At 37.3% G+C, this 25897-nt stretch overlaps 3 protein-coding genes across 6 annotated transcripts in view; 1 reads left to right on the forward strand and 2 right to left on the reverse strand.

The window, feature by feature from the left end:
- LOC117317643 (WD repeat-containing protein 86-like) overlaps positions 1-25897 on the reverse strand; it is a 37406-nt gene that overhangs the window by 6049 nt on the left and 5460 nt on the right. The gene's annotated exons all lie outside the window — the stretch shown is intronic.
- Positions 74-6509, forward strand: LOC117317645. Of its 4 annotated transcripts, none has more exons than XM_033872504.1 (6): positions 74-243; positions 717-877; positions 1249-1418; positions 2491-2647; positions 2947-3043; positions 3422-6509. In XM_033872504.1, the coding sequence occupies exons 1-4, from the start codon at positions 149-151 to the stop codon at positions 2500-2502; spliced, it is 438 nt and encodes a 145-aa protein (XP_033728395.1). In that variant the 5' UTR covers positions 74-148; the 3' UTR covers positions 2503-2647; positions 2947-3043; positions 3422-6509. The 4 variants fall into 4 exon arrangements, 3 of the variants coding, with proteins under 3 accessions (XP_033728395.1, XP_033728393.1, XP_033728394.1); XM_033872502.1 differs by having other exon boundaries at positions 81-243; XR_004530216.1 differs by having other exon boundaries at positions 207-285.
- On the reverse strand, positions 16364-20763 carry LOC117317644. Its single transcript, XM_033872501.1, has 2 exons — positions 19984-20763; positions 16364-17435 (listed from the first exon to the last, which is right to left on the reverse strand). The coding sequence occupies exon 1, from the start codon at positions 20760-20762 to the stop codon at positions 19995-19997; it is 768 nt and encodes a 255-aa protein (XP_033728392.1). The 5' UTR covers position 20763; the 3' UTR covers positions 16364-17435; positions 19984-19994.

Consider the following 25897-nt stretch of genomic DNA (forward strand, 5'->3'; position numbering starts at 1 on the left):
CAGGCATGGAATGACAAGACATAGTTTACTAGATCCAATTTTAATAAGTGATATTTCTAAATGTATTGGGGTTCATCGGGGAGTTATCCCTCTTGACGTCACTAGGGGGCGCCCGTGTTTTAGTTGGTATAACGTAAACGTAAACAATATGGCGTATGACGGCTGGAAAGTTGAGCGGCTGAAGTTGGAATTAGCGAAGCGTGGTACAGTATTGCGGGGGAGGAAAGCAGATTTGATTGAAAGGTAAACTTTGATATTTTGTGTATATGAATATCTTTCATCATGGTAGGTTTACTCATAAAAAGTGGAATAGGAAGTCAAATGCGAAGAACGAGCTGTCAACATGACAGTGAAACAACTTGACATGTGATGTCGAGACCCGATCACAATAAAATCGTTAGATGGTTCTCATAACACGAATAAATACAGTCTATCCACTTTTAGGTTAATTGACGTCGAAATGCTTGTATGTATACCTATAAATTAATAATGGGCAAATAATTTTGTGCGGCGATAAGAATATTGCGTAGGCCTGTGAGATCCTATCAGGGCACCGATCGCGAGTAGGCACCAAGTATAACTACTTGTTGACAAATTACAATTCACCGAGTTGTCTATTGCAAATTATACTTAGAATATGTTATCTGGAAAACTATGCTGTCATATGAAATGTAATAATTGTAAGTTTCAAGTGTATTGTTGCATATTATTTTCAGGTTAGAGGCATACGACAGGAACCACAACTTCAGGGACAATGTTGCGTTTTTACCAAGACCTCCTGCGTTGCCTAATTGGCCAGTAGGGATATTCGGGTTTCGGCAGTTGACACTTGACCACAAAAATCAATTGCCAACTCTTGGAATGGCACAGGTAGAAGGTATATTGCACATTTTATTTAATTATATTAAACATTGCTCGTCATATTTTTACATACATTGGTGTGTGATTTACATTGAGAAGCCTGCATATTCAGTGTATATAAAAATATTTATCCTTTGAATACATTCTGTATGATTATAACATTGATACAGTATTGAGTAACACAGTGATTCAGTAACAAACACATGGCTTAATCTTTACAGGACATAATATGTAAACATATGTAAAACTGTTGCAACAATTGAATTAAATTGGATGAAACTAACATTTTATTTATCATCATCACTGAGTTTTAATCATCATTTACATTTTAATATAATTTTGTTTGTACATAATCCTAACCTATGAATTATATAAACTTTTTTGTAGGTTATTTTCTGTATAGAATGGCAGCAGACAACCAATGCCAGTCAGACATTCAGGCTATTTCCAAAGGGAGCTTGCTAATGGAATCAGGAAGGGTTGAGGCATGCAGCTTCAAAGCAAATGGACATGATGTGTTTCTGACCGGAACAGTTGCAGCGGCAATGAAGAAAAAAGTAAGCTTACACAATTGCAATACACCAGAAAAAAAATCACATGATTTTAACTCTTGAAACAATGCTTCATGACTTAAGATTTGCAACACTGTAATTTCGTTCAATGTGGTATGGTTTTTACAGATTTCTTACAACTACAAGATTAGACTTGGGGCAAATGGTGAAATAATAAATACTGATTGTGAATGTCCAGCTGGCAAAGGTCCGTGTGGGACATGCAAGCATATCGCAGCTATTCTCCTTGTGCTTATCAAGTTTATTGAAACTGGTAGGCTTGCTATTCGGGGAAGTTGTACAGACCATCTACAAACTTTTCACAAACTGAAGAAGAATTATCAAGGCAATAACAAAAGAAGTGTTCGTTCAATTTGCTTGTGTTTTTTAACCAATCAATAAACCAGTGGCAGATAGTCATTTCTGAAATATGGCTCCATTTTATATTGCTGAATGTCCATTTACAAAGTTGAAGCTTTCAAAGAAACTCATAGTTTTATAAATCTGCCTTAGGTTAATTGAAAATGTTCAGTTCCTTTTCAGAACGTTATACTGATATGGTAACATGTTACTAAAGTCAATGGCCACACCCACAAAACTTTTTGTTGTTGTTGTTAGTAAATTGTTTCTGTTTTTCATTATTATGCTGTTTTTTTCATGGATCCAAAACATACTGTCATAAGAAATGATATATAGTGATAAGTTAATGATTTACATCATAATAACCATGTAATAAGCATTTACTTAAAAATAAAGTAAACCATATCAGCTACTTTTGATAACTTTTTTATTTTAGTTTAGTATATTCATTTCAGTATGATGGCTATAATTAACAGAATATACAACCTCAATTTAGGGGAATTTTACATATCTCTGAACGAATATATAATACATAAGTTCACTACATTACAACAGACCATGTAGGTCAATATAACACAACTCTCAACTCACTATTTATATATCTTTTTTTTTTTTAAACATTTGTATAATTATTCGCTGTATGTTACTGTATTCAATATTGAACTTCACCAATGAAAACTTAAAAGTAACTAACATTAATCAGTTTTGGCTGTCACAGGTTCACCAGTAAAGGCTGAAGATATTGAATCCAACTTCGACGTTAACATGGATGATCCAAGACCTGAGAGGTTCAGAGGCAATAATGGATACAACTCATTTGTAAGGAGCCAAGTGATCAACTATTGTGCAGTATCATCCAAGGACCTTGCATTTAGGTAAAATGATAAACACTTAATCATAGAAGTGCATTATTGTAATTAGATCTATTAACATTGGTAAAAATATTACATCTTTAATTCATTTTAGCAGCCATAAATTACCACTATTATAAGTTATCTAGTATCATTATACAATGATGTCAAAAGTTCTACAAAACTTTATCCATTCTATATCCAGACTAATACTTGATAGCAAAATTATAGACAATGCAACACCTTGTACTATGAAATTACTAAATAATATATAGTTGGAAATGAATGCATACATACAATAACATTCAGTAATTTTGAAACAGATATCTTATGCCGAAGGCAAATATACAAGTGGCAGCAAGAGACCATGACTACACTACACTACCAATGACAGAACATTGGGTTGATACTGGAACTAAGGTATGGTTATCAAAAATCAAAGAAATATGTTATATAATGTTTGATTTCCTAATGAGACATACATGATTGTCAAAGACTTATACTTAAAACCATTTTCTGCCACTTCCCTTCCAAAATATAAATACTGATAACTTGATGAGGGATATTGCAGAAACTGTACTTTTAAAGAAAATAATTTCAGTGAATGGGATCATAAAAGTAATACAGAGAGAGTGATTATACCAATGGGTTATTCACAAAGTTTATTATTAGTGAAGTTGTCGAATTCTTCAAAAGAAAAGAAATTGGGTTCAGTATGAGGTTCAAGTAACTCAGATAACCAATGTTTGGTACATTAATTAAATCCTAACAATAAAAATATGTTTCTGTTTTCTATAGGTGTCATCTATGGAAGAAGTCCTGGAGATTGAAGAAACTACAAAGAAGCAAAGTGTGTGCAAGAAATGGCACCAGGAGAGAAGATGGCGTTTGACATCCTCCAGATTTGGCGAGATTTGTAAGGCAACAGACCGTAGAAATAAGGAAAAACTGTGCCAGTCTATCTTCAGGCCAGCCAGACTCACTTCACCAGCCATCATCCATGGACAAACTTTTGAGAGGGCTGCTATTAAAAAATTTGAAGAAATTAATGGTATAACAGTCAACTTGTGTGGTTTGAGAGTGGACATTGATAACAACTTCCTTGCTGCCTCACCAGATGGCATAACAAGCCATTAGCGATCATGACGCTTGTGTAATATTTTTGTCTGTACCAGTAAACCTTTCTCGTACTTATACTCGTGAAGTTTGGTCATACAAACATGCTGATTTTAATAAGTTTAATGTTTTGATAAATCATTTTGATTGGACCTCATTTTTTTCAAAATTTTGATTCCGTTGATATTGCTAGTGTTAAATTTACCGAGCAGTTTTTATCTTTTGCTGAAGAATGTATCCCTAAAAAAATAGTTACTATAAGACCCCATGATAAACTTTGGATGAACTCTGAACTCAGGAAAGCTATGCGGTTACGAGACCGGTTCCATAAAGAATTTAAACGTGTAAAATCAACCTCCAATCAAGTCAAATATAAAAAACCAAAGAAACAAGGTTAATAACATGAAAAAGCACGCGAGGGAATTATTTTATGATAATGTTGGTGATGTAATTGATAAACTTGATACTAGTAATCCTAAATCGTATTGGAAACTTGTTCGTAAATTAGTTAAACAGTCTGGTTTACAGGAAGTTATTCCACCATTAGTAAATCCTGATAATGGAAATGTTGAACTTGATGATACTGAAAAATCTAATATATTGAATAATTATTTTTGCTCCATTTCAACTATAGATGATAGGGATATTCCATTACCCACATTTAACTGTAGAGCAAATTCTTACCTTGATTCTCTTGTTGTTCGATTTGATGCGATTTGTGATATCTTAAAAATTCTCAGATTAGGAAAAGCATCTGGTCACGATAGTATAAGCCACCACATGTTAAAATACACTGCAAATTCCGTATGTAAGCCATTGGCAATTCTTTTTAATATGTCATTAAACCAAAATGTTTTTCCTACTATTTGGAAGAAAGGAATTGTTTTACCCTTATTTAAAAAGGGGGACAGGCATGTGGTGTCCAATTATCGCCCTATTACTTTGTTATCATGTATCAGTAAAGTTTTCGAAAGAGTAGTGTTCAAGTATATTTATAATTACTTTCTTGATAACTCCTTATTTTATGAAAAACAATCTGGTTTTATGTCTCGTCATTCTACAGTACACCAACCAATAGAAATGTACCATAATATATGTTGTTCTCTTGAGGAAAAAAAACACACCCTGTCTTATTTTTTGTGATATATCAAAAGCATTCGATCGTGTATGGCACAAGGGTTTATTGATTAAATTAGAAGCATATGGTATTAGAGGTAATCTATTACGTTGGTTAAAAAATTATATATCGGGACGGCAGCAACAAGTTTTAGTAAAAAATGTATATTCTGATCAAGGCTCCACAAATGCAGGTGTTCCGCAGGGAAGTGTCTTGGGATATTGTTGATAATCTGAATAGTGTTTCACGTTTATTTGCCGATGATACTTCCTTGATGTTTTCTTCATCATCTTGTGTAGATATTCAACGATCTTTAGATAGTGACTTACAGAAACTTAATCAATGGACCCAAGACTGGCTTACTAAATTCAACCCACAAAAAACTGATGTATTATTCATAACAAATTCTAAAAACGTGCCACTTAATTCAACTTACTTTTGGGAATGAAATTTTGAATTGTGTTGAAAACCATAGACATTTAGGTGTAACTTTTAGTTCAGATGCAAAGTGGTCTCTACATATATCAGAAATCCAAAAAGCTTGTATGAAAAAAATATCGGTATTAAGAAAATTTAAATAATTTTTGAATAGAAAGACACTATTGCGGATATACAAAGTATTTGTGTTGTCAGTATTAGAATATGCATGTGAATTATGGGATGGTTGTTCTCTGACAGACGTAAACAAGCTCGAGCAAGTCCAACTAGAAGCAGCAAGAGTTATCACAGGCATGCCTTCTGTTTCTAGTAAACAATCTCTATATAAAGAATCCCAACTTCAACCATTATCAGAAAGAAGAAAATTAAAGAAACTTTCACTTATGTATAAACTTCATAATAATCTAACTCCTTCTTATTTAAGTAATCTTCTTCCTCCAAGAGTAAGGGAGCGTAATATGTATAATGTCAGAAATAACCAAAACTACACTGTCCAAAATTATAGATTATCCATTTCTTATGAATCTTTTTTTCCGTCTACAGTTAGGTTATGGAATAATTTACCAATCGATGTCAGAGAGCAACCATCCATCAATTATTTTAAATCTAAAATCCAACACAACCTTGACGCGTTGCCTTTATTTTATCATGTAGGATACAGAAAGTTAAATGTTTTACATACAAGGTTGCGACATGCTTGTAGCAGTTTAAAATATGATTTGTTTCTAGTTAATATAATTAATGATCCATCATATGAATGTGGAAATGAATGTGAAAATGTTGTGCATTATTTTTTAGAATGTGTATTATATAGAAGACAACATGAAATTTTATTCAACAACATTTCTCAATATTGTAATGTCACAATCAATGTTGTTCTTTGTGGTTCTCCAAACCTGTCAGACGAGCAAAACGGATATATTTTAAAATCAGTACAGACCTATATTAAAAATAGTAATCGGTTCTAAGGTCACTTAAGAATATTTCACTTCAATAGATCCCCCCCCACTTTTTTTTTGTTATTCTTTTCTTCTTCCTGGCTTTTCAGCTCTCCTCTTCTTAACAAATATCATTAACTCTAGAAAACTTAATTGGTGATAGTGTATATTATTGTAGATATGTTATAGATATACAATGTATTTTGGGAGAAGGCGTTTCTAAGTTGAGATAACTTGTGCCTTATCCTTGTTGTTATATTGAACAATAAAAATATGTTTAAATAAAAAAAAATCAAGCCATTGTATAAATGTGCCGACTGTTGGATAAATATATTTTATATACCACTAGTGGTATATGACCTTCCGGTCTTTTGATTGGTCAAGAATTCGAACTTTGACCCAAGCTTCAATTGTTATTGACGTCATCAATAATCGAATGCCGTCACATTACCGGGTCCCAGACGTGACCGGTACACTTTATTTGCATACGCGAAATTATACTTGGCCACGATTCCCTTTGATTTAAGCCGATATTATTGTGGTAGAAACAGGTCACACGACTCGTGATTGTTGGATATAGAATTTATTTTACACTCGTAAGTTATTTTTTAAAAGTTGCAAAAGACACTCGCTAAAGCTCGTGTATTTTGTAACTTTTAAAAAACAACTTACTCTTGTGAAATAAATTCCATATCCAACAATCACTCGTTGTGTAACCTCCATATATTTCACTGGCAAAAATGCAATAAAATCATTTATTCATTTCACAACTTTTTCGAAACAAGTGGTACCAATTTAAATCAACCACTCTTGTTTGCCCGGATGGAAGGGCGCGAGGGGTTTCCTATAGGAGGAAACCGGGACACTTGCCTAGGTATAGATTGGAGTACCACTGCACTACTCGACCACCTATTCACATCCCTGATCAAACACCAAACAAATGTTATGACGAATTGCTACAACCTACACCAGTGGACAACGTGTTTTATATAGTCCATTTCGGGTGATGTTTTACAATTGTGGATACAAAGTCATAAAAACATCAGGCGCTTTATATTTGCGGTCAAAAACCATGAATTCATCAAGTGATTTAACATTTGCGGTCACATAACTTTAAACACATAGGTGCTTTTACAATAGGCGCCACAGAAATTAGAAATATACCAGGTAATTTAACAATAGCGGTCACAAACCCATAAATACATCAGGTGTTTTTACAATTGCGGTCATTAACTCATAAATACATCAGGTGTTTTTACGATTGCGTCATAAAGTCATAAATACATCAGGTGTCTTTACGATTGCGTCATAAAGTCATAAATACATCAGGTGTCTTTACGATTGCGTCATAATGTCATAAATACATCAGGTGTCTTTACGATTGCGTCATAAAGTCATAAATACATCAGGTGTCTTTACGATTGCGTCATAAAGTCATAAATACATCAGGTGTCTTTACGATTGCGTCATAAAGTCATAAATACATCAGGTGTCTTTACGATTGCGTCATAATGTCATAAATACACCAGGTGTCTTTACGATTGCGTTATAATGTCATAAATACATCAGGTGTCTTTACGATTGCGTCATAATGTCATAAATACATCGGGTGTCTTTACGATTGCGGTCATAAAGTCATAAATACACCAGGTGTCTGTACAGTTGCGGTCACAAAACCATGGATATTTCAATTGACATAATAAAGGCAGTAAGTGAAGCAAAAATACTTTCGAATTCGCTCTCATTGTGGAATACGACATGTATAAAAGTTGAAATAGCGCCAGAAAATTCCCAGCAATCAATAACAATGGTCATTAGTTATTCATTATTCCATTTATGATGGTAACCATCACAATCCATCGATTAAAGTGTACTACTTCCCAGATTGTTTAGAGTTGCACGTACCCGCAACATGCCAATGAAAGGACAATCGATAACGGGTGTCAGTCAAGGGCCAAATCATAGTACCGTCATACTGAAATACCCTTGACACCTTAGCAATTGACACCCCGCACAGACATGAAATAGTAGTATGCTAATCAGTTCTTACTGCTTACAAAACAGATACATTTTAGCAAAGTAAGTCAAGCACAAATTTTGAGAATAAGTGTTGATCGTTTGCCTAACGGGCACCAAGCTAACCACCCGTACCATACCTAAAATGCTGAGAGCCAAGCAGGAGCAGCACCTGCTACTTTTAGAGACTCTGGTGTGTCTCGGACAGGGGACAGAACCCAAATCATTCATCACAAGGGCGAACACTCAACTAAAGGATAAAAGTGGAGCAGTTGTCAAGGGAGACATTAGGAATAAGCTATTTAGAAAAGGAAGAAATAAGACCCCCAACTAGTCACCCCTTACGAATAATGGGAGTGTCATGTCCTATTCTCACGCGCTACCTGCAGGGCAAATACAATGAAATCCGAAAAAAACGTCTTTATTTCCCAAGGTGCGTATACATGTACGTCACGTGTGTCTGGATTCAATAATTATAGTAAATAATTTATATAAATGGATAGGATACTCAGTATGTTTTGAACAGGTTTTTTTTTATTAAAACAGTTTTCTGACATCTTAATTAATTCGTTTGGTCCATATGATGAAAATCTATCATATTGACAGATGAACAGTAGGTACTTGACAACTGTATGAATTAGTGATAGGCTAATCAAAACACGCAGTACATACGACTAGCCGAACAAACTCAAACATACATCATATAAATGGTTCCGAAAAGTTAGTATTAATATACAAGGATGGCAGGTCTTAAAGAGGCGATTACATGTGAAAGGAGGTCGGAGTGGTTTCACCAAATTCTTCTGTCCAGAGGATATTCACGATCTCCACTGAGTGTTGATGCAAGGAGGATATCGAAAATGCTCCTCTGTAGGTTTTTACTTTTTTGCCCACCTTGGGCCCTGTATCTTTTTCCTTTGTGCATTTAGCGTTTTGTTTCTTTTGTTGGTGTCTCATTGGCCCCGTCTTCATATGACCCTGGCCCTGTTGATGTTTCGACATCCGTCTTCATATGGCCCGGGCGCTGTTGACGTCTCTTTGACACCCGTCTTCATATTGCCCTGGGCCTGTTGATGTCTCTTTGACACCCGTCTTCATATGTCCCGGGCCCTGTTGACGTCTCTTTGACGCTTGTTTTCATCTCATCCTAGTTGTCGACGTCTCTTTGACGCCTGTACTAATATGATCCTGGGTGTTGGCGTCTCCTTGACATCCGACCTCACGTGACCCTGATGTAGGTGCTTTCTGACACCTGTCATCATATGACCCTGACTGTTGTCGTCTCCTTGACACCTGGCGTCATAAAACCCAGGTTAATGGTATCTTTAACACCAGCCCTGATATGACGTTGTGGGGACGTTACCTACCCCCTCCCTCCGCAAATTAACAATGCTATTACAAACATCTACATGTGTAGAGTACACACCGCACACACAGACAAGGCTGTCGGTGAGGTGGAAACAGATCAGACTTCACCGACAATAAATTCTATAAATTCATAATTCATTTCATGTTATTTACGATATCTAAAAACTTATGGTACATAGCGATTAAATACCATTTTCTGACGAGTATGAAATATGTTTTATTTTTGTATATATTCGTACGGAGTTTAACGCCTTCGCAATAGCCAAGGCAATATGAGGACGTGTGTCAGAAGAAAACAAAATACAGAAAGAACAGGTAGGGAATATTAGAGAAGAGTTGTCGAAAGACAACATACAGCGACCAGTGGATTAAAATTCATAATTAGTTTTTTAAAACTAGGTCAAAGGTCACAGTTAAGGTCAGCATGTCCACAAATGTAGAACCAATTGAAAGTTCTTCTCAGAAGGAACACACATCTGTATACCGACGGCGACTGTTTATTAAATCTTTAACCTATCTGTATACCGACGCCGATTGTTTTATTAAATCTTTACACAATCTGTATACAGACGCCGACTGTTTTATTAAATCTTTAACCTATCTGTTTACCGACGCCGACTGTTTTATTAAATCTTTACACAATCTGTATACCGACGCCGACTGTTTTATTAAATCTTTAACCTATCTGTATACCGACGCCGACTGTTTTTTAAATCTTTAACCTCTCTGTATACAGACGCCGACTGTTTTATTAAATCTTTAACCTATCTGTATACAGACGCCGACTGTTTTATTAAATCTTTAAGCTATCTGTATACAGACGCCGACTGTTTTATTAAATCTTTAACCTATCTGTATACAGACGCCGACTGTTTTATTAAATCTTTAACCTATCTGTATACCGACGCCGACTGTTTTATTAAATCTTTAACCTATCTGTATACCGAGGCCGACTGTTTTATTAAATCTTTAACATATCTGTATACCGACGCCGACTGTTTTATTAAATATTTAACCTATCTGTATACCGACGGCGACTGCTTTATTAAATCTTTAACCTATTTGTATACCGACGGCGACTGCTTTATTAAATCTTTAACCTATCTGTATGCCGACGGCGACTGCTTTATTGAATCTTTAACCTATCTGTATACCGACGCCGACTGTTTTATTAAATCTTTAACCTATCTGTATACCGACGGCGACTGTTTTATTAAATATTTAACCTATCTGTATACTGACGCCGACTGTTTTATTAAATCTTTAACCTATCTGTATACCGACGCCGACTGTTTTATTAAATCTTTAACCTATCTGTATACCGAGGCCGACTGTTTTATTAAATCTTTAACCTATCTGTATACCGACGCCGACTGTTTTATTAAATCTTTAACCTATCTGTATACCGAGGCCGACTGTTTTATTAAATCTTTAACCTATCTGTAAACCGACGCCGACTGTTTTATTAAATCTTTAACCTCTCTGTATACCGACGCCGACTGTTTTATTAAATCTTTAACCTATCTGTATACCGACGCCGACTGTTTTATTAAATCTTTAACCTATCTGTATACCGACGCCGATTGTTTTATTAAATCTTTAACCTATCTGTATACCGACGCCGACTGTTTTTTAAATCTTTAACCTCTCTGTATACAGACGCCGACTGTTTTATTAAATCTTTAAGCTATCTGTATACAGACGCCGACTGTTTTATTAAATCTTTAAGCTATCTGTATACAGACGCCGACTGTTTTATTAAATCTTTAACCTATCTGTATACCGACGCCGACTGTTTTTTAAATCTTTAACCTCTCTGTATACAGACGCCGACTGTTTTATTAAATCTTTAAGCTATCTGTATACAGACGCCGACTGTTTTATTAAATCTTTAAGCTATCTGTATACAGACGCCGACTGTTTTATTAAATCTTTAACCTATCTGTATACCGAGGCCGATTGTTTTATTAAATCTTTAACCTATCTATATACCGACGCCGACTGTTTTATTAAATCTTTAACCTATCTGTATACCGACGCCGACTGTTTTATTAAATCTTTAACCTATCTGTATACCGACGCCGACTGTTTTATTAAATCTTTAACCTATCTGTATACCGACGGCGACTGTTTTATTAAATCTTTAACCTATCTGTATGCCGACGCCGACTGTTTTATTGAATCTTTAACCTATCTGTATACTGACGCCGACTGTTTTTATTAAATCTTTAACCTATCTGTATACCGACGCCGACTGCTTTATTAAATCTTTAACCTATCTGTATACCGACGCCGACTGCTTTATTGAATCTTTAACCTATCTGTATACCGACGCCGACTGTTTTTATTAAATCTTTAACCTATCTGTATACCGACGCCGACTGCTTTATTAAATCTTTAACCTATCTGTATACCGACGCCGACTGCTTTATTGAATCTTTAACCTATCTGTATACCGACGGCGACTGCTTTATTGAATCTTTAACCTATTTGTATACCGACGGCGGCTGCTTTATTGAATCTTTAACCTATTTGTATACCGACGGCGACTGTTTTATTAAATCTTTAACCTATCTGTATACCGACGCCGACTGTTTTATTAAATCTTTAACCTCTCTATATACCGACGGCGACTGCTTTATTGAATCTTTAACCTATCTGTATACCGACGCCGACTGTTTTATTAAACCTTAACCTATCTGTATACCGACGGCGACTGCTTTATTTAGGGGATAGTATGTTGTTTTGAGTGGCTATACTGGCGATTAGAACATGAAATTTGGTTTGAACTCGAGACCGATAGGTCGAGAGTTTAAACCAAATTTCATGTTCTAATCGCCAGTATAGCCACGAAAAACAACGTACTATCCCCATTCTAACACGTTTACCATCGCATATATTTAGATACATTGTTTTACATCGCTACAAGTACGCTGTTAAGTACTCTGTGACCTCCGCTAGTTACGTGTCATACTGTGGCGGATTGACCAATCAGAGAGAAGCTTTCAAAGTCGGTCAATTGGCCACGCCCATACTGGCGAGAGTTCGATCTGTATGTTGACGAAGCGGTGTATTTGGATTGTTGTGAAAGTCCTGTTACAGAAGATTTAACGACATATTTGGATTTATGCAGTATGCATAACGACATGGGCGTTTTGACAAAGTCAGAGTTGATGTGTTTCTATAGGCTCAATCGTTATGTGAAAGTTATGTGCACTTGTTCCATTTCATTTCGGATTTTACTTGACCTTAGATGCTTATACACGGACGAAATGAACGTTTCAATCGATGAATGACGGTAAGAATGAAGTTAACGATTTTTGTTAAATTTATTAAGTTAATTCATTCTATTCGATTTCTTCACTTTCGATTCCAATATCACGGGTCATCAATCATAAATGGTGCAGAGTGTTGAATTTCGCTACGAGTCGAACTTGACGCCATATTGTTTTGATAAGAAACGGGGCGTGACTTAACACGATATGTCATGGTTCTATCGCAGATTAGAAGTCGGTCCGCAACCAATCAAAACACGCGTTGCAAACGAATCGTGTTAGAATGAATCTTTAACTTATCTCTATACCGACGCCGACTGTTTTATTAAATCTTTAACCTATCTGTATACCGACGCCGACTGTTTTATTAAATATTTAACCTATCTGTATACTGACGCCGACTGTTTTATTAAATCTGTAACCTATCTGTATGCCGACGCCGACTGTTTTATTAAATATTTAACCTATCTGTATACAGACGCCGACTGTTTTATTAAATATTTAACCTATCTGTATACCGACGCCGTCTGTTTTTATTAAATCTTTAACCTATCTGTATACCGACGGCGACTGCTTTATTGAATCTTTAACCTATCTGTATACCGACGCCGACTGTTTTATTTAGGGGATAGTAAGTTGTTTTGAGTGGCTATACTGGCGATTAGAACATGAAATTTGGTTTGAACTCGAGACCGATAGGTCGAGAGTTTAAACCAAATTTCATGTTCTAATCGCCAGTATAACCACGAAAAACAACGTACTATCCCCATTCTAACACGTTTACTATCGCATATATTTAGAAACATTGTTTTACAGTGCTACAAGTACGCTGTTAAGTACTCCGTGACCTCCGTAAGTGACGTGTCATACTGTGGCGGATTGACCAATCAGAGAGAAGCTATCAAAGTCGGTCAATTGGCCACGCCCATACTGGCGAGAACTCGGTCTGTGTGTTAACGAAGCGGGGTATTTGGTTGTTGTGAAAGTCCTGTTTCCGAAGATTTAAAGACATATTTGGATTTACGCAGTATGCTTAACGACATGTGCATTTTAACAAAGTCAGGGTTGATGTGTTTCTACAGGCTCAACCGTTATGTGAAGTTGTGTGCACTTGTTCCATTTCATTTCGGATTTTACTTGACCTTAGATGCCTACACACGGACGAAATGAACGTTTCAATCAATAAATGACGGTAAGAATGATGTTAACGATTTTTGTTAAATTTATTAAGTTAATTCATTCTATTCGATTTCTTCACTTTCGATTCCAATATCACGGGCCATCAATCATAAATGGTGCAGAGTGTTGAATTTCGCTACGAGTCGAACTTGACGCCATATTGTTTTGATTAGAAACGGGGCGTGGCTTAACACGATATGTCATGGTTCTATCGCAGATTAGAAGTCGGTCCGCAACCAATCAAAACACGCGTTGCAAACGAATCGTGTTAGAATAAATCTTTAACCTATCTGTATGCCGACGCCGACTGTTTTATTAAATCTTTAACCTATCTGTATACCGACGCCGACTGTTTTATTAAATCTTTAACCTATCTGTATACAGACGCCGACTGTTTTATTAAATCTTTAACCTATCTGTATACCGACGCCGACTGTTTTATTAAATCTTTAACCTATCTGTATACCGACGCCGACTGTTTTATTAAATCTTTAACCTATCTGTATACCGACGGCGACTGCTTTATTAAATCTTTAACCTATCTGTATGCCGACGGCGACTGCTTTATTAAATCTTTAACCTATTTGTATACCGACGGCGACTGCTTTATTGAATCTTTAACCTATTTGTATGCCGACGGCGACTGTTTTATTCAATCTTTAACCTATCTGTATACCGACGCCAACTGTTTTATTAAATCTTTAACCTCTCTGTATGCCGACGGCGACTGCTTTATTGAATCTTTAACCTATTTGTATACCGACGCCGTCAGAGATATAGCAATAACTCCCTTGGACATCATCTCGGCGAGCTAATAAGATAAAGGTCAAAAGTGTGACAATAGTGACAGAAGATCAATCTGAACTCTTCGATGTCCCCTTAACAGAAGACACCCCATGGGACGCCATGTCGGCCGTTTATATGATCGACGTGAGTAGGGATTCAGCAGACTATGAAGTGAGCTGGCATATTCGTTAACCCTAGTGACGCCAGTCTGGGTAACAAAGAAGATTGTTTATCACGTTTGGACGTGAAATTCATTGAAGAAGAAACAGCTGTATGATGTCCCTAACATCACTGACGAGTCCTAGAAGGACGAAACAGCTGTATGATGTCCCTAGCATCACTGACAAGTCCTAGAAGGTCGGAACAGCTGTATGATGTCCCAAACATCAATGGCGAGTACTAGAAGTACGAACGAATGCGAGAAGGACAAAACAACTGTATGATGTCCCTAACATCACTGACGAGTCCTAGAAGTACGCAACAGTTGTATGATGTCACTAACATCACTGACGAGTCCTAGAAGGATGCAACAGCTGTATGGTGTCACTTACAACACTGACGAGTCCTAGAAGGACGCAACAGCTGTGTGGTGTCACTAATATCACTGACGAGTCCTAGAAGGACGCAACAGCTGTATGATGTCACTAACATCACTGACGAGTCCTAGCAGGACGAAATAGCTGTATGATGTCCCTAACATCACTGACGAGTCCTAGAAGGACGCAACAGCTGTATGGTGTCACTAACATCACTGACGAGTCCTAGAAGGACGCAACAGCTGTATGGTGTCACTAACATCACTGACGAGTCCTAGAAGGACGCAACAGCTGTATGATGTCACTAATATCACTGACGAGTCCTAGGGATTCGCTAATTACTGTAAATGTGATTAAGGGTTGCCCTCGGCTTTTGCATGAATGTTGACTCGCCAGAAAAGAAATATTTGAGGGGAAAATCCATCAAATAAGATTATAAAATGTGCCAAGATATAGAAGGGGTGATCACTCACTCCCTGATTAAATAAAACACATTGATAGTGATGTAATTTAGTACATTTCAGTGGAAATGACTTAGACTTGTGTTTACAACAATCCGTTCAGCTAAAAGTACTTGAATGCACTGAGTCACACTGTTTTATGTACATGAACATATCCAGATAATTTCAGTGATAACGAGATTTGAGGATAGCGGGAATACTAGGGTACTGTATTGTGGAAATTTATGAAAGATTAACAACATATTAGTTATAGTTATAAGCTATTGACGTCATAGCTTTCGAAACTTCATGAAATGATAATCACTCTAAATAAATCAACATCTGTATTTTTACCTGGAAATGGAAATGTTCACTTTGTAAATATTGACAAGGTGTCGTGGAAACAATCGTTATATTCTAATTCGTTTCTCTCAAACGAACATAAATTATTTATCATATAAACTCAAACTCATTACTGGGAGTTAGTCCGCCTAGCTATATGAGGACGTACAGACAACAAAGAACGGGATACACTGTTAACATGTTTATTACCATGTAATCCCTTAAAATGTACATTAACTAACATCAAGTTACAAACCCAAATTCTTTGATACAAATAATTTTGACTCAAGCTTGTCTTTCACATAGCCATCTTTGGCAGTTTCTGACCTCCATCGACCATGCGCTTTGAATAATCTGTCAGATACCCCACAATTAGCCGCAGCCGACGCACCGCCAGACCTCAAACTATGTAGACAAAATTTTGAAGGGTCAAGTCCTATGCTTGACAGTTTTTCAAGTAACACCTCCCTGGCCCTAGTGTATGATAACGGTGAAGTACCTCTTAATTTATAGGAGTTCGATTTTGGACAAAATGACAAAGATCTGAATATAAATTGGGAAGAATCGTGAGGAATTTCAGCAAGCTGCAAATACCTAAGTGTCATAGAAACAGGACAACATTGTGAATCTAGCTTAGCTATTGAAACTGTGTTACCCTCTCTGTAAATGTCCGTTTTACTCTTTGGTATGTTTATATTCATGTGCGACTCGAAAAACATTAAGTCTGATCTTCTAATATTACAAATTTCCGAAAAACGTAAAAATGCAGAATATCCTAACAGGCACAATGTTACAAGCCTTAAATCACTCAAATTAGCTCTATGACTCGCAAAATTCGAGACTAAGCTTTTCAAATGTTCTGGAGTAAGCGGTTCTTTTTTAATAACGGATGTCTTTAATTGCCTGCGGGCAGCTTCTCTCACGTGATTGACGAACGCTGATTTACAAGGGTTATGCAATCCTGCCAAATCGTGGGCCCAACCAATAGCATAAAATACTTGATCAATCGCAGTAGAACTTTTTGAAGACTCTGCGATCTGTTTTAAATACAACGCAACATGGAATTCCTTGGCTGGAATAGGGGTGATCTCTGGGTAAAGGCTGCACCATTCAACCCACTTTTTAAATCGCCTTTGGTAAACTTTACTGGTAGAATCTGCCCTTGATTTTAGCACGAAGTCGTGTAGGTCAGAAGCCAGACTACGTAGACTACCGTCTTTTATTAAGGAACGCTCCTTCCAAATACCATTCGAGAAAATATCTGTAACGTGTAAACAAACTCTAATCAACAACATTTATTTCATTATGATCACCACTAAAAAATTATAAAAAAAACAACAACAACAAATTAACCTTCATGTGTCCACAAGCTGAGTAAATCCAATAAATATACTCTAAACATCAATTATCTAAAAAGTGTACATGTACACTATTATCAAAAGCCAAGTGGCCTCCTCGTATATTCATATCAAATGCCAAGTGGCCTCATGATATTTTCATGACATAATCAAACAAAAAAGCTAATTATTCATTTCAACAGCCAAGTGGCCTCAAAGTAATTTTCAGTCAAAAGCCAAGTGGCATCAATTGTAACAATACATGCTTCATGTCAATGTCCAAGTGGCCGCACAACAATATATACATCTCGAGTCAATGCAAGTGGCCTTGTCGGTTCCACATGAGTGAACAAAACTACAACTACATACGATTGATAGTAAGTGGGTGTGTCGTGTCAGCCAATCACAGTCCTTCTAGCTGATCACGCACTCACAATCACCACTAACCAATCACCTGGCTACAACTTATTGTTGATAATCAAAACGTACTACAAGCACGTGCCCCTTAAAATCAACTGAATTAAACAGCGATTTGTGTGATCCCGGTACGAAAATGCGGTCACTTTCAGTGAAAACAAGAATGTCGCTTATACAGGTTTGGGTTTCTAGGTGATCACCGAAAAGTAAGGGCCAAAAGGGGGCCGAAATCCACTTGGGAAGCACTAACGTACCAGAAGATCGTGAATCTATCATGTATTTTATCACCCTAGGAGCTAAATATACAGGAGGAACAAGCCAATTATTGTCATTCGACCAATCTTGGGAAAACGCATCAACTGCTTCAGAATCAGCGTACCAGAACCTTGAGTTGTATCTCAATGTTTTAGAATTGAAATGATTAGCAAATCGGTCCACAGTATGTGGGCCCCACATATCATTCAAAAACTCGAAAAAATCTTTTGATATACCCCAATCATCATAGTCTATGATCTTACTGATGTAATCAGCTTTCTCATTGTCAGACCGAGGGATCCATTCAACTTTAAGCGACAAATTAAGAGAGATACCTAACTGGAAAACTTTCAAGGCTAAAACTTGAAGCTCTAACACCGAACTTCCGCTCTCAATAATTCTGACACAATTTTGATTATCAGTATACCATGTGATTATTTGACCTCTCAATATATCTCGAAATTCTAACATAGCTAACTGAATAGCATAGAGCTCCCTCCATGTTGAGCTTTTGAGAGACTCTTCATACGACCAAGTTTGATGAAATACTGCATTGTCAACTTCCACTACATAAGCTCCACAAGAATGACTACTCGCATCAGAGTATACGACACATTTACTTTTTTGGATACGATTGCTTATATACTTCAAATTGAGAGAGTTAACATTAGAAAGCCAGAACTTCATTTCACTCCAACATTCGTTATCTTTGTCTATCACGAAAGCGGAATCCCAAGACGACCTTTTCTCGACCAACCTGTATAAATACCTAGACATCAATCGAGTTATATTACCCAAGACAGGGGACATGGATATGATTTTGCCCGTGACACTAGCTACTTGACGTGCTGTCACCACACACCCGGGGGTAGAGATCTTCCTAAGAACTTGAGTAAGACTATCTAGCCTCCTTATAGGAATTGATGTAGCGTTGATAACCAGATCGCAATTAATCCCTAACCATTCTAATCTTTGCGTGGGTTGCCAAATAGACTTTCCATCATTAGCTACAAAACCAGCAAATACAAGACTCTGTCTGACGAAATCTGAATGACCTTTACAGGTGTCAAAATCTAAACGTATACCCCATCCGTCATCAAGATACAACAATACAAATTCCATTTTTCCTCCAGAATTTAACGAGGGGTCGGAGCACTTTTGTAAAAATGTACGGGGCTGAAGAAAGACCGAAAGGAAGAACAGTAAAACAAAAATACCTAATTCTCCCGTCAATGACCCATGAAAAACCTAAATATTTTTGATGAGAAGAATGAACGTCCACGTGGTGATAACCCGATTTCAAATCAAACTTAAACATGTACCCGTTCGGTACGATGTAATCCATAGCTGTTTTCCAGTCTTCAAATTTAATTTTCTCTTTCCAAACATGAAAGTTTACTTCACGCAGATCTAAAATCAGACGTTTTTTGCCGCTGGCATTAACCGACACGGACAACGGGTTTACAACATGTGGAATTTCAAACTTTTCAACTACACTCCCTGCTTGTAACAATTCTAAGATAGCCTCCGTTACAAATTCTGAATGGTTCATAGCTGATTTATTGTTATTATTACATTTCTTGTATGGAGTGGATACAAAAGGTATTAAATAACCATCAGATAAAACGCTCAAAATATAATCGTTTGCTTCTACACAGTTTTTCCAATAGTCTAACGAATTTTTCAAACGACCTTTAACACTGGAGATTGGCTTTGAATCACGTGAAATCTGGTTTTCTGAAATTTCATAATTCTCGTCATTAAGCTGACAATCAAACAAATCTCGAGGATGGTACTTAACTGAATTGTCTTCATTTTCCGGCTGAATCCGTGATCTTTGGGCAATTTGCTCTCCAATGTCCAACTCCTCCACAGGCATGGCACAAGTCTGTGGGGGCGGGGCTGCCACGTCCCCTACCTCCGAACTGAGGCCAGGTCCCTCCGCGATGAAACCTGGAATGCTGGTGAAACTGAGGGGAGCCACGAAAAGCACCAGAATGATTACCGCCAATACTTTGAGAGCCATACAGTTTCCCGGGGGGTCCACCAGTCGCGGCTGCTGGAGTAGATTTCTTTTGGACTCGTTTTTTGCGTTGTGCCCGAAATTCCGCCTGACGGATTTTCTTTTCATCTTCGGAATCACTTGCGAGCTCGTCACTTTCATACTCCTTCACGGTATCCCAACCACATGAAGATTTGTCAGCAATACGAATGAGCTTGTTTCTTTTATGAATAAGAGTCTTGATTTTCGACAGGCTTAACAAAGTAGAGTTTGCGTCACTTTTCTGAACAGCTTTCTCTGCTAGTTCAAGTTCGTCAAGCACTTCTGTGTTAAACTCAAATTGCTTCTGGTTACCATTAAACTTGAACTTTACCTCTCTTTCCTTTTTCAACCGTTTGAAAGAATTAGCAGATAGGACCTGCTCATCTCGTATATCTTCACGGAGACTTTTTAGTCTTTCATCCAGGTAAGTAGTGAATAAGCCTAATGCCTGGAAAGCGTCATTGCTGGCTGGTTCCTTTGCTGGAGGAGCAGGATGAGAATCAATGATTTCCTCTAAACTTTCCCTCTCAGACATGTCAATGTGAACCCAAGTGATAAGGGAATAGAGAAAACACGTCCGTATAGTACAATGGCTAGGCAAACACAGACACCTGTACGTGTCATCACTGTCCTAAGACTACCTATCGCACGTGCCAATAATGCGGCACGTGCTGAACTCTGACCCGGACTTACCCATACACTCATTTACATAACTATGATAAATCTATATATCTATATATCTGTTATAGATTTTATTATACACACATCCTTTTATACGCCATTTGGGACAAGATTTTCAAGTACATTGTATTTGTTTTGAAACGCTTCGTGTATCCTAAATTTGCTGCGTATTACCTGTCCGGGACAAAGCCCGCGGGAAGCAAAATATAGCATTTGTTTTAGCCCTTTGTAAATATTTCAATAGATATTTCAAGATAGCCCCACCAGCAGATTACCTGACAGATTACCCCAGGGTAATACGTTGAATTTGCTACTACAAAAGTGAATATTCATATATTGTTGACAATTATTATATCTGTAGGGTGATACAAAGATAGCAAACAAGTATATAGTTGTTAATATGATGTTGTGTTATATTTACACGCAGCTAGAGTCCGTGTGTATTAACCCGCTTCACCTGATTACTCTCATCATCAGATAACCCGCTAAACCAGATAGCTCGCTTAGCTAGATAACCTGCGTAACCAGATAACCCACTTAACCAGATAACCCGCTTAACCAGATGGATCGTTTAACTAGATAGCCAGCTCAACCAGGTTGTTCGCTTAACCAGATAACCAGCTTAACCAGATGGCTCGTTTAACCAGATAGCTTGCTTAACCAGATAGCTCGCTTAACCAGATAACCCGCTTAACAAGATAACCCGCTTAACCAGATAGCTAGCTTAACCAGATGGCTCGTTTAACGAGATAGCTCGCTTAAGCAGATATCTCGCTTAACCAGATAACCCGCTTAACCAGATAGCCGCCCGTTTAACCGGTAACCGCCTGCTTAACCAGATAACCCGCTTAACCAAATAGCTCGCTTAACCAGATAGCTCGCTTAAGCAAATAACCCACGTGACCAGATGTACTGTATAGTCCGCTGGTTTTACGAGGGAAACACGGTACTCCAAATAGTAATAACGGACGTTTTTATCCTGATTTGTCATTATTTGAAAATACTTACAAACTGCAGCTATTTATACTTTCATCCAGGCAGGTATTTTTTTTTAAATGACCGTGAATACTTTTTTGTAAGCAGGTTCACATAACGTTTATCCATGGAATCACTGTCCGCAAAAATGACTTCTAAACCAAGAATACGTTGTCGTATGTATCAATTAAGATAAAATTTTGATATATTTTTTTTTTGCTTTTACGGGATTCGTCTTCCTCACAACAAATAGGGTCAAATGAAGCCAGATTTCAGAGAGAGGCCGACGGAAGACAACAAAACATAGACAGAAAGAGGAAGAAAATGGAAAAGTAAGTGAGTCACGCCGTGTACGTTAAGATTCAAAACAGATAAGGCTTAGTGCTAGCCGCCACAGAGGTTAGGTAGGGTATAGACTATACAATGTTTACTTATCGTACAACAATGGCGGAACAGGTTATATTATACAGTTATTGGACGGGTTATATGGAAATAACACTTTTATTGTCCCCCGTGACAACTATTTCTCGAGACGAACCCGAGGGAAATAATTAATGTGAAGGGGGGCAATAAAATGCTATTTCCAGAAATACCCATAAATAACTGTTGTATTACACCCGAATTTAAATTATTCCATTTTAATTCTCTCGAACAATATCCGCAGTGTTCCTGATGCTTTTAGTATGTTAATTCTCACTTAATTCAAGACAACATTGGAAACGGGCTAATATAAGTTTTTTTTAAAATATTTGTTTCCAGTTCTTATTCCTGTATATGTATTATACATATTGGAATGAAATGAAGTTTATATAAATACAAGACAAAAAAGAAGACGTTTTAAATTGATAATTAGGAAACTTGTGTCGTATTTAATGAGTCTAGGTCGTATTCACGCTTTACTACACTGACGCTGAGACGGCTGTACCTAATCATCTATCAATATCTCCTGATTTCAGGGAAGTCATCCATAAAGCACAATAGCTTTCCACCGAATGAACTGAATGAAGACAGAGCTCTTTATCTTTATCCTTGACATGTGGACTTAAGAAATCATGCCTATGATTTTAATTATTTAGAAGGGAGCTGAATTCATATACTAATAAAAAGTGGGAATATATATTTATAGATATATGGATTGTTTAACAGAGTTTAACGTCATTGACTTGAAATGACCAGGGTCATCAGGGTGGAATTTAGTTTAAACATATTTTATTGCCATCAAGGGATAAACGCCAGCTCTGAGAGAGAGAGAGAGAGAGAGAGAGAGAGAGAGAGAGAGAGAGAGAGAGAGAGAGAGAGAGAGAGAGAGAGAGAGAGAGAGAGAGAGAGAGAGAGAGAGGGTCGTCCTCTATATTCACGGCTATATACATATCCTCATATAAATAACCTCACCGTTGGAACATTAGTTATTTTGATAATTTTTTACAGGACAAAAGAGAAGAAAGCACATAGAGAGAAAGGGCAAACAATGAAGAATGGGGAAACATGTGCGTCCTATACCGACTGCTATGTTGAGATTGAAAGATCAGACAGAGAAGAAAGGACAGACAATTGGGTCCTATACAGACAGCTATGTTGAGAGAGAAAGATCGGACAGGGAAGAAAGGACAAACATTTGGGTCCTATACAGACAGCTATGTTGAGAGTGAAAGATCGGACAGGGAAGAAAGGACAAACATTTGGGTCCTATACAGACAGCTATGTTGAGAGAGAAAGATCGGACAGGGAAGAAAGGACACACAAGTGGGTCATATACAGACTTATGTTTAGAGAGAAAGATAGGACAGGGAAGAAAGGACAAACATTTGGGTCCTATAGAGACAGCTATGTTTAGAGAGAAAGATCGGACAGGGAAGAAAGGACACACAAGTGGGTCATATACAGACTTATGTTGAGATTGAAAGATCGGACAGGGAAGAAAGGACAAACATTTGGGTCCTATACAGACAGCTATGTTGAGAGTGAAATATCGGACAGGGAAGAAAGGACAAACATTTGGGTCCTATACAGACAGCTATGTTGAGAGAGAAAGATCGGACAGGGAAGAAAGGACACACAAGTGGGTCATATACAGACTTATGTTTAGAGAGAAAGATAGGACAGGGAAGAAAGGACAAACATTTGGGTCCTATAGAGACAGCTATGTTGAGAGTGAAAGATCGGAGAGGGAAGAAATGACAAACAATTGGGTCCTATACAGACAGCTATGTTGAGAGTGAAAGATCGGAGAGGGAAGAAAGGACAAACAATTGGGTCCTATACAGACAGCTATGTTGAGAGAGAAAGATCGGACAGGGAAGAAAGGACAAACATTTGGGTCCTATACAGACAGCTATGTTTAGAGAGAAAGATCGGACAGGGAAGAAAGGACAAACAATTGGGTCCTATACAGACAGCTATGTTGAGATTGAAAGATCGGAGAGGGAAGAAAGGACAGACAATTGGGTCCTATACAGACAGCTATGTTGAGAGTGAAAGATCGAGACAGGGAAGAAAGGACAAACAATTGGGTCCTATACGGACAGCTATGTTGAGAGTGAAAGATCGGACAGGGAAGAAAGGACAAACAATTGGGTCATATACGGACAGCTATGTTGAGAGTGAAAGATCGGACAGGGAAGAAAGGACAAACAATTGGGACCTATACAGACTTATGTTGAGAGTGAAAGATCAGACAGGGAAGAAAGGACAAACAATTGGGTCCTATACAGACAGCTATGTTGAGAGTGAAAGATCGGACAGGGAAGAAATGACAAACATTTGGGTCCTATACAGACAGCTATGTTGAGAGTGAAAGATCGGACAGGGAAGACAGGACAAACAATGTGTGCTATACACTATACAGACAGCTATGTGGAAAGTGAAAGATCGGGCAGGGAAGAAAGGACAAACAATGTGTGCTATACAGACAGCTATGTTGAGAGAGAAAGATCGGACAGGGAAGAAAGGACAAACAATTGGGTCCTATACAGACAGCTATGTTTAGAGAGAAAGATCGGACAGGGAAGAAAGGACAAACATTTGGGTCCTATACAGACAGCTATGTTGAGAGTGAAAGATCGGACAGGGAAGAAAGGACACACAAGTGGGTCCTATACAGACTTATGTTGAGGTTGAAAGATCGGAGAGGGAAGAAAGGAAAAACAAGTGGGTCCTATACAGACAGCTATGTTGAGAGTGAAAGATCGGAGAGGGAAGAAAGGAAAAACAAGTGGGTCATATATAGAGAGCTGTATTGAGATTGAAAGATAGGACAGTGAAGAATGGACAAACAATGTATGCTATACAGACTTGTGTTGAGAGGGAAAGATCGGGCAGGGAAGAAAGGAAAAACAAGTGGGTCATATAAAGACGGCTAGTTTGGGAGAGAATGAGCGGAGAAGGAAGAAACTTATCAGTAAAATAACAAACGTTGTTCCTATCTGGTTGAGCATTCTTATATTTTTTCTGTCTTCACCAAATGGACCATACAATGATTCTGTCGGATACATATTAAAAACGCATTGATTCGTTGGTAAGATAAATTGCAATAAAAACCGTGCAGTCCTTTCTAACTCGAAATCAATCCCATAATTATGATACTTGCTTTTATTGACCTACATTTTTGTATGCGATTAAGTAATACTTTCAGCTGTGGACGGCTCAATGTTAGATACTCGGTGGTATGTGAAAAAAGTGTTTACTTTGTATTAAATTGTGATATTGATACAGCTTATGCAAACAAAAAAGTTTGGAATGACAATTATGTAGCTGTCAAGTCGATAATGATACTGTGCCTCTGTGGTGTAAATACCCAGGACTGTTCATTTTATAGGAAAGATTTGTACTCCATAGTAATTTAACCTGCATACCTTCAAATATTGTTAATCAAACATCGCAATTTTTGTTTCGGGTGGTTAATTTTAAAATTTGCTGAAAGATCAGGACAATGGTCATATTTTACTCAAAATTTTGAGATATGTGATATTTCTCTGTTACGTGAAATATATGTTTGCTCAATTTTATGATAACTGT

This window comes from Pecten maximus, chromosome 19, assembly GCF_902652985.1.
Source record: "Pecten maximus chromosome 19, xPecMax1.1, whole genome shotgun sequence".
NCBI lineage: Eukaryota > Metazoa > Mollusca > Bivalvia > Pectinida > Pectinidae > Pecten > Pecten maximus.